Consider the following 10,323-nt stretch of genomic DNA (forward strand, 5'->3'; position numbering starts at 1 on the left):
CAGCAGGACTTGCAGATGCTCGGCGTTTTTCTGCACTGAACCGCGTTCTTGTCAGTCAGCGTGCTGCTTAGCAGATGCAGTTAATTTAATTTTGACAGGCGCAAGTGGAGTTGTGCGAGGGTCCATCCTCCTCCCCTGCTCCTGCTGCGCCGGTTTGCAGGGGAGAGGAGAAATCTTTCTGCAGCAAATGGCTGGAATGTAAAGGCTGGACTTGAAAGTTATGAAATCCCGGACTGACAAGAGCACACTTCATTAAAAATTCATCTAAAATAGCCATTATAGAATAGTTGTGGTAATTAGCTGAGAGAATACTTTTCTCTCCTGGTCTCTGATTCCTGACAGTAAGGAAAGAGGGCAAGAAACAACCCAGAATCCGTAATGAGCGGCTCCGGCACAGCCCGTGCAAGGTTCCCGAACCCAGCCTGGGAACGACATGCTGCACCGGTGTAAATCACGGCTCGCCACGCCAGAGAATTGCAGCCGCAGTAAAGTAGCTGGTTCTAACCACGGGAGCGGGGATCCGATCCTGCCAGGACCAGTGCCCCGCGGTGGCCGCTCTGACGCCGCCGCGCACGAGGGATGCTCGCGAGCAAAGAGCTCGTGGGGTTTGGTTTTTGGTTTTGTTTTTTTTTTTAGGAAATAAAGCGGTGAGAAGAGGATGCCCTGTTTTTTTGCCAGAGCGCTTTTCCTTTGGCTTTTCGGTGAGGGGCAGCCCCGCTGCTGGAGGTGCTGCCGGGAGCCGGCCGGCGCCAGCATCGCCCATCCTGGCACGGGGAGCGGTGGTGCTGAGCAGCCGGAGGGAGGCAGAGCCCCACGCCGGGGGCACGCAGCCTCTGGCCTTTTTTGGCGTTAAACTTCCAGTCCCGGTTTTCCTCACTGTAAAACACAGATGTTTAATTTTAGGTTGGCAGATGTTTCACTCCTGGCTGAGATCTGAGGCGAAGGCAAGATAGGGGTATTTATAAACCAGTAATATTTTTCCTATACTAATTCCAGATTACCTCCCTGTATAAATAGGTCACAAATCAAATCTCTGTGTTCCAGTGCGTTGTTATAAATGTACTATTTGTAAAATGTAAACTGTCCCGGGTGGGACTATATCACAGATCTGTCCCGCGGTGCGTGCGTGTGTCCTCTGCGGTACAGGTTTACGTACGCAGGCAGACGCTGGCGATGCCAGGGCTGCGGCGGGGATGCTATTTTTGGGGTCGTCTCACTGCCAGTGGAAAATAGGCTAATGGGATAAAAATGTTTGTAAAATATTGCTGTTTGAAAAGAATCTTCTTGCCATGTAGAGAACAGGGGAGAATTACCCACGTGTTTGCGTGTGGGGTGTCTGGTGGTGGAGCAGATGGAGATGGTTTGGTGGCCGTTGCGGTAGACCAGGGCTTGTGACTTGTGGTTCCACGTTGGGGCTCTGTAAATGTTAACTTTTGGGTGAGGGTCCGTCACCCTGGTCTTTCTGTATCTCAGATCCCCATTCCTAAAACAGAAATAGTTGTTTCTTACCCGCGGGAGTGTGTTGGCGTTTATGTCCAGTGAATGGTCAAGAGGAGAACCCAGACTGGTGGGCACTGGGGAGTCATGAATAATTTTGAAGCCCCGGTGTTTGGATTGTTGGGAACTAAGGCAATCATGACCAGTGGTGCCAGGTGTGTGGCCAGCAGTTCCCAGCGCTGCCAGACCCCAGGCACTCACCCAAGCAGCTTGTGGCCCATCACCGATGAGGGTCAACAGGAGCTGCGTGGGCTCAGCGCCTCTGGTCCCAGGCACCTTGGGTGGGATATGCAGCCATCCTGGTGTCACCGAAACCATCGTGGGCTCAGCAAGAGGGTGGTGTAATGAACCTCTAAGCCGGACGGTACGTTTTAGGGACAAGGAGGACACGTGCCCCTAGCATCATGCAAAGCCTGGAGCCGTGGAGCGCCGGTAATTCCCACAACTCCAGCTTTCCTCCGAGCATGGGCTGGTCAGTTGGTCTGAGGTTGCTTCTTCAGACAGAAAACCCAGGATATTTCCCATTCTGGACCACTTGTTGCCAGCTGCAGCGTCCATATAAGTTTGAGATGAAAGCGTATAGCTGAATAAATAAAATATAGCAGTGCTAGGCTGGCAGCAATCATCGCTTCCTCTGTAATGATTTCCTGCCCCTCTCTGCTAGCTGGTAGGCTCCTTTCTTGGTCGAGAACAAAATGGTATTAAACAATACTTCACATTGTTTGCCCTTTCATTCAAAGGGAAGGAGCCGCTGCCCTCCGAAGATACAAATTAATTAGAAGTAAATACTATCCTGTTCTTCAGAGCATAAAGGCCAAACAGACTGGCTTTCTTTGAAAACATGGGACCAAAGTGTCTCTTGTATCCCGCTTCTTTACATAACCGATTGCTATCTGCTGAATTGCGGTGGCACTGAAAGGCCTAAATCTTCAGTCGTTTGTGTTTAGTATTGAATTGTTGAATTTGTGCTAATGCTTTAATGGAAACAAAGTCCAAAAAATGATTCATGCCCATGTTTAATAAGAGATTTATAGACAGCGAGCCAGCAGGACAGATGTAACCAAAACAGAATAGTGGATTGAGTTACGCCTGGGGCTTTTTAGCCCAAATTTTAGTTTGTTTTATGAAGTATTTAATTTCACAGGAAGAAATGTAAACTTCTCGATGGCTCCATGTGTAAAGGGTTGTCAGGCTCTGGAACGGGCTGCCCAGGGAGGTGGCCGAGTCCCCATCCCTGGAGGTATTTAAAAGAAGGATAGATGAGGTGCTTAGGGACAGGGTTTAGTGGTGGGATGGCAGGGTTAGGGGAACGGTTGGGCTTGATGATCATAAAGGTCTTTTCCAACCTAAACTATTCTGTGATTCTATGAATGAAATGTCTTCAAAAGCAGAGAGTTTCTTCGAAGCAGGATTGTCACCGACCCCAGGATTGTCACCAATCCCCCAGGTGTCAGTGTGGCAGGTTTGTTTTTTTTTTTCCTGAAAAGCTGCTTTTCTTTCAGGAGACAGGTTTGACACCAAACCCTTTGAAATTGCTCCAGGAGGGTAGCGTGAATGTGGTGCTTGCGCTGATCTCCTCTTGCCTGCCTCATTATTGCTACCTTAGGATCTGTTTGGCCCAAAATTTGTTTTTTATTGAGGGCCGCCCGTGGTAGAGCATGCCTACTGGTTTGTAGAGCATGCCTACTGGTTTGTAGAGCATGCCTACTGGATTGTCCTTGTCTGCTGTAGCTGTTTGCCAGTTGGATGTTGTAGGTGTTTCATTTCTTCAGTGACAGCAGCCTTGATGAAGAAGCGGGCAGGAGGAGGGCATGGCTGGTGGCCATTCCAGGCGGAATTCTCTTCTGTTCCTATTGCAGCAATATTGGGTCACAGACGGCGAGGACCCTTCTCCTCCCTCCCCCCAGGCTCTGAACTCTGCCTCGTTTGCGGCATTGATTGCAACTCCTTTCCCTGGAGACCCACAGCCTTTATACGGCTCAAAAAAATAACTGGAGGCCTCCAAGAAACTTCCTGAGAATCCATTCCAGTCTGCCCAGCTTCCCTTCAGCAGCTTAACGTCTGCTGGCTTCGAGGTGGCGATGAGTATGGTGGGTGCTTTGGGCCCGAGTCATTAGGTAAAAGTAAAAACAGAAAATGAAAAATGCCGTTTTACACAAGCTGGGCAGAGCGTTGCATGTGTGAGGGGTTGCGATGGTTCTCCTGCTCCTGCCGGGCAGCTGAAGCGGTGGCTCCGGGGAGAGCCCGGTGCTGGGGAGCGCTCGCCCTAACGAGCTGCCTGCAATTAGCAGGAGCCCCGGGCACGGGCATGGCCTCATCCTCACCCATCCTGTCGCCTGACGGACGGCTCCGGGACGTGCGGATAGCAAAACAGCTCTTGCCAAATTCTGGTTTACCCCTAATAGCACTGTGCACCGGTCCTTCGTTGCCACTACTGAAGAGAAAGAGAAGAGAGATGAGAACGTCCTGGTCTGCTTTCTGGGATTTCTCAGCAGAACAGTAGGGCATGTGTGGCTGAGATATGATTTTACCTTTTAGTTCAGCCTGTGTGGGACCTGCAGAGGGCTCTGGGTGGGAGCTGGTGGTGGTGTCCTCCGTACCTGTCCGTCCTCTCCCCTCAAGCTTCACATTTATTTTGCAGTGGCCTTTGCACTACTGTAGCCTGCCTTGGTGAACACAGAATCCCAGAATCCTTTGGGTTGGAAAAGCCCTTTAAGCTCACCAAGCCCAACCGTTCCCCTACCCCTGCCATCCCACCCCCAAACCCTGTCCCTAAGCACCGCCTCTGCCTGGCTTTTAAATACCCCCAGGGATGGGGACTCGACCCCTTCCCTGGGCAGCCCCTTCCAGTGCTTGACAGCTCTTTTGATGAAGAAAATTTTCCTAATGTCCAATCTAAAGCACGCCTTGCCAGAGCCCAAAAGCCTGTAAGGGCAGCAGAGTGGGCCCTCCCTGGGTGTTGGTTGCCCCCTGTCTAGTGCCCATCTGCTTTTGGTTTGTTTAAGCTGGAAAAAATACTAGTATTTAGTTGGATATGCTCTGCTTATCACTGTTTGAAAGCATCAGAGGTAGAGCAGGACTTTTAGGTGCTTCCTCTGTGTGGAACAGATGACTCCCATGTCCAAGGAGAGGGTGCCTGGATGCTTGGGAGCTCTATTAAATGGGGGGGAGGTTCTGTGTGTCAGTGGGACTGTAGATCATAGAATAGTTTAGGTTGGAAAAGCCCTTTAAGATCATCAAGTCCAACCGTTAACCTAACCCTGCCATCCCACCACTAAACCCTGTCCCTAAGCACCTCATCTACCCTTCTTTTAAATCCCTCCAGGGATGGGGACTCGACCCCTTCCCTGGGCAGCCCCTTCCAGAGCACCACAAAGCCCTGCCGCTTGGCATAGGTAGACCGTGATGGCAGGAGAAGTCTGTTTTAAATCATCGTGTGAACTGTTCTGCTGCTGTCGGTCCTGAATCGCTGCGGGAAATGCTGCTGTGCCACAGCTCCGCGAGCGAGGGGCATCCTCCTGCTATTCCGACTGTTTGGGGAAGGAGGGAGCAGTGAGGGTGGGGATGCTTCCAGCCCCGTGCCGGCGATAGGATGCCACGGCACAGCACGGCGTCGCGGGGCATGTCCTAGTTAGAACACTGCTCCCATTGTATGGGAGCCATCACCCTTTGGTTACTGCAGCAACAAGTCTGCAAAACTTGTTATTTTATCTAGAGAGTGGAAAAAACGTCCCCCGGAACACCGAAATAATTGCAGGAAAAGACACCTCTTGAGTAGGAGACATTTTGAGTTCAGAAACACCAATTTCTGGGGTTTTTTTCTTCTTTCTGTATTCACAGATATTGGAGCAAGGCGTGGGGTTTGATTTTCTGTGTGGCACTTGCCACGTGATCAAACCTTTTTGGGAAAAACGATGGATCATTGTAGAGCCGGGCTGCCATTCAGAGCTGTCATTCAGCTCCCACCACGTCCCAGTGCGGCTGGAGTTGATGCACACCCGTGTCAGCCCCCTTTTGCCATCAAAAACTGTCATTTTGAGCAAGCCTGTGGACTTGCACTGTTAATGTGCTTTAGAAAGCGAACCCTCTGTATGCCCACAAGACCCAGACTTGGGTGGTGCTTGTAGGGCAGCTCGGTAGTTTCAGCTTTTCGATGGTGGTGGTTGCTAACGGGCAGCGGTGGGCACCGGGGCTGGCACATGGGGGCAAGTCACAGCCGCAGCCTGGCAAAACCCAGTGATTTGGTTTTGGAACCACAGCTTAATAACACTTTTTGGGTTGTCAGTTGGGGTCTCTCTTGTTATTGAGAGGAAACGTTGGCCTGCGAAAGGCAAGGAGAAGGTGCTGCAGGGGGGAGTTGGAGCTTGCAGGAGGTGGGTGCCATCCTCCGGGGGGGCGACAGCGACCTTTCTCGGTGCGATGGGTGTCTACAGAGCCTGACTTTTAACTGAAGCAGGAGAAAAACGTCAAGAAAAGTAGTTATGGTACTGATGCAGGTATTTATTGAACTCAGACAATTTACTGCCTGTTTTAGAAACCCCCGGTGAAGTAACCCGCGGCTCTGCCGGGAGCGTTTGGGGAGGGCAGCTCCGTATGCTGCGCTTCCAGACGGTGCCAGCTGTGCAGAGTTGCCCGTTTTCATCAATGATTAACTTTGGAAAAGTTAAAGCATAATGAGGTTCCAAGAATCCCTCTCGCAGAAGAGGAACATGCATACGAGACTGCTGCGGCCGGTGGGGGGAGAGACCGGGGCATCTTCCCACGCTGTCGGGCGGCATCTGCCCTGCGGTCGATAGCCCTGGCGGTCGGTTGTATTTTTGGAGAGAGGAATGTTTTCAAGAGCTGCCTGAAAAAAGTCCAGATTTGACCTTCTGTTCGTGTCGTGCCTGCATAACAAATTGTTTCAACGGTTTTCCCTTTTAATTTTTAAGTTGCTCAAGAGAAGCCAGAGCAGATCCCACTGGAGAACCGCTCCTGTGTCCTCATACGACGGGACCTAGTTGCTCTCCCAGCCAGTCTTATCAGTCAAATCGGATACCGTTGTCACCCAAAACTCTACTCAGAGGGAGATCCTGGAGAAAAACTTGAGCTCGTTGCAGGTAATAAGGGGGTAACTTTCCTTTGCTTGAGAAAGCCTGGGGGTCGCTGATGTTTTCCTTCTCAAAATGTGTTCTTCAGCTTGCTTGCGCCGTTGCTGGAGTCGTGCATCTTGTGTGCCCTTGCTGTGTCTTTCTGGATTATTCATCACCAATCATCTTCTAAAAAGTTCTAAGTTTCCTTTAATTTGCTGATAGAAAAATGTGTCATTAACAGGATTTATTAAATTGAATTAATTTAGCATTTTAATTGAATTCTCCAGCTTGTGTTCTTCCTGATTGGTGTGGGCTGCATGGCAATTGTGTTTTGATTTAGAGGCACAGATCTAAAAAAAAAAAAAAAAAACAAACCGAAAAACCCATTGCATTAGGAGATTTACACAGCAACGGAGATAAAATTTGTGTCAGTGAACAAGCTTTGAAAAACCTGTAAAAGTTTTTTTTAAGGATTGGGGATGTTATTGAACGGTCAAACGCTGCAGTAGGAAGGAGCAGAAGGAGTTGGGTTTGGTCCTTCCTTTTATTTTCGTTTGGGGGGGGGAATTTACAATACTGGGGGAATTCACTACTTCTCTATAAAGGATTTATGGCCAACTCGAGGTGGAAGAAGTTGCTGTTTCACTTTTAACGGTACTGGTGGTGTAGAGCTGGATAAAGAGGAATCCAGTAGCCGTGAATCGGGACCGTGCCAGCCTGCAGCCCGGGTACCCGCGTGCCGCCCAGTGTTTGACTGGGGTGTCCCGATCAAATCCCAGTTTAAATAATGGTATTCTGCTTAAATAAGCTTGTCGTGGGGGTTTTTTTCCCTTGGGCATAGCTGTGTTTGAATGGAGCCATCTTTGCACAACAGCCCTGCCCAGGCTGGGGGTGGGGGTGTCTGTTTAATACCCGTAAAGGTATAAAAAGGACGTGTGGCAGCAGAATCGATCCGAATCGGTTGCCTTTTCTTTCTGGTCATTTATCTCTTGGTGAGTAGCATGATTTTATTTTCAGTCTGTAGAAGGAATCTGGAGTTCAGGGGATACCCAGAAAGATTTCCATCAGATGGAGGATGGGTCTTTGATGGAAGGCGGGAGTGAAACGCACACGCCGCAGCGCAGCGTACAACCACAAGTATTTATTTTGTATCTGGAATATTCATTTTGTACCCATTTACATTTTATGTGAGACTTCTTAAAACCATCAAGTGGTGCAGGTTATTTTCACAGTGAGAGCTGCAAATTGGCTCGAGGCAGCTCTGCTTGATTTACATTTTTCAATCTGGGAAAAAAAAAGTAGATTAATATCTCTAACCGATAGTGGCTGCCTCGGTTATTTTTTATTTAGTAAAGTGAAGTTACCCTCGGTGGCGTCTGGCGTTCCCTCTGATGCCTTATCTCTCAAAATCCTGCTGCCGAGGAAAAAGCTCCCCAGCTCATTGCTGTCTCAAACCTGGGGAGACCTGGGAGGGGAGCTCGACCCCAGAGCGCGCAGGAGGATCCTGCAGCCCACGTTTTCCTCAACTCCCTGTTGGGAGTATTCTCCTTTCGTCTCCCATTTTTCATGCCATAATTGATTCTGCAAACTTCAGCAGCTCTCTCTGAGAGGGTCTTCAACAAGCCGTGCCGTCATCGTCGCACACCGGATGGACAGATACGGTGCACGGAGCGTGGCGAGAAGCGGGATGGCTCTGAGATCCGGGGCGGTGCTTGGATTTTCTGGGGCAGGACCGGGGGGCTGGGGGGCCAGGTGGGGCCTGGGGGAGCCGCTGGGTGCCTGCAGCTCTGTCTCCATCCGGAAGATCAGGGATGATCGTCTGTAGGCTTTCCTGGAAATCCAGGAGGTCATTTTATTTCTCCAATAGATGTTTTTATATCATGAGAACAGAGCGTGTTCTGGATCCAGATACAACCCATTATTTAATCTTAATTAAAAGCAAATACCAAGACCCTCTTGTATAATGGAACGCTTGAAGAGCAGAGGAACCTCCACACGCAAGCCGTGGCTGGGGCGGGAGCGGTTTGGTCTGCGCCAGCCATGTGCAAAGGAGAAGCGTTTGGTGGGGAACCTGCTGTAAAGCACTGCCAAACCCCCGGGCGGGCGAAGCTGCTTTGGCAGGGGCTCCTTTTTCTTCTGGAGAGCATCCTGAAAAGCCGGGTATTTCACAGTCAGCAGCTCCTGTGCGTTAGGAGGAGAATTCCCTGTTCACCAGAAGTCTCCAGAGGTGATGGGGTTTTTGGAAGCAGTTAGATCTGCAGTGTAACCGGGTACCTTTCCTGTGCTGGATGGGGTTTTTTGCCTTTCATTCTAGTTCTGTGTTCTGTGATCTTTAACTTGAGAAAAGAAAAGGCCAAATGGATTGGGGTTTTCTTCCTTCAGAAAGAATAAATAATCTGATCCGTACATATAAAATCACAGAATAAAGCCTTGCACTGTGTGTCTTTGCAAAAAAAAAAAAAAGAGTCCTTTCATTTGATTTCCATAGACTTCCTTTCTGTACAGTTAAAATTAGGAATTATTATTAGCTGGGACTTGCCAAGACCCCAAGGGATGGCAATGAACAGTCCCCGCTCGGCTTTTCCAAAACTCCTGCCATGCTGGCTGGGCTTCCGTAGCGGCATGTGAAGAGCACGCTCCCTCCCGCCTCGCACCAGCGCCGGGCCGGCGCAGGAGCAGCGCTTTGCTCCTGGCTCGGAGGCGGTGCCGTCAGCCAGGCAAAGGTTTCATTCTGAATTCTCCTTCTCCCACCCTTCCAGGCTCAGGTGTTTACATCACTCGGGGGCAGCTGATGAATTGCCACTTATGTGCCGGCGTCAAACACAAGGTCCTTCTGAGACGTCTTCTGGCCACCTTCTTTGATCGGTACGTGCTCTTTGTGCTCTCCCAAGGGATTCAGTTTGTCTCCTGGTGTTTTAACCACATTAATAGATAATGTGTCGCGAGCGCTTCGTCCTCTGCTGCGCTGATTTCTGCGCTGTTTCTCAACGATGCTTGAACCTGAGCACCCGTTTTTCCAATTCCTTGCCTTAAAAATCAACGTAACGTGGTGATCCCTCCCTAAGAACCTAAAGGGAAGAGGGTGGTGTCCCCTTGCGATGCGCTGTCCCCTGGTGTCCCCGGTGTAAGGGTCCTTCTCTGCCTTTCTTGCAGGAACACGCTTGCCAACAGCTGCGGAACTGGAATCCGGTCCTCCACAAGCGATCCCAGCAGGAAGCCCCTGGACAGCAGGGTTCTTAATGCAGTCAAATGTAAGGAGAGAGATTTACTGCTGCTCGGTTGAAAAAACCGAGAGCAAAGCCAAAACCCAAGCGGGGAAGGCCATCTCTGTTGAGTAATATGGGAACTATACGTGATGAAATTAGGTTATAGGAACATTAATTTATTCTTTATTTTGCAGAATTTTGGAGGGGATAAATATTTTTTTCTTATTATTATTTGTTTGGCAGTATCTTAATATAAAACATTATTGCTACTTGAGTATTTTGCTATATTTTAAAGCACTAATTTCTCAGTTAATTATTTTATTGATAGGTGCTCTATGGAGGAAATCAAAATTATGGTTTTGGCAACATGCAGAGTTCCATACCACTGAAATGGGCCATCTCCGTGTGCTGGCTTTTAGCCCTAGGGCTCCAGCTTGCATTCGGATTCATCTGAGTGCGGGGCTCTCCCGAATCCCCTGGTTTCCAGGAGCGGAGCGTGCAGCTCCCAGCCATCTCCCACCTCTCCGGGAGGCACTGGCCGCGGGGCG

The 10,323-nt window shown here is 49.8% G+C and overlaps 1 protein-coding gene across 1 annotated transcript in view; it reads left to right on the forward strand.

Annotated features, from left to right (window-relative positions):
- The window catches only part of NACC2 (NACC family member 2), a 24,163-nt gene that overhangs the window by 11,059 nt on the left and 2,781 nt on the right, over positions 1-10,323 (forward strand). Inside the window, exons 4-6 of the mRNA XM_035900084.1 lie at positions 6,429-6,596; positions 9,329-9,434; positions 9,723-9,820. Of these exons, the coding sequence (XP_035755977.1) occupies positions 6,429-6,596; positions 9,329-9,434; positions 9,723-9,820 (372 nt within the window). The remainder of the gene's footprint in view (positions 1-6,428; positions 6,597-9,328; positions 9,435-9,722; positions 9,821-10,323) is intronic.

Source organism: Egretta garzetta, unplaced genomic scaffold, assembly GCF_000687185.1.
Source record: "Egretta garzetta isolate BGI_Z169 unplaced genomic scaffold, ASM68718v1 scaffold608, whole genome shotgun sequence".
In the NCBI taxonomy this organism is placed as follows: Eukaryota; Metazoa; Chordata; class Aves; order Pelecaniformes; family Ardeidae; genus Egretta; species Egretta garzetta.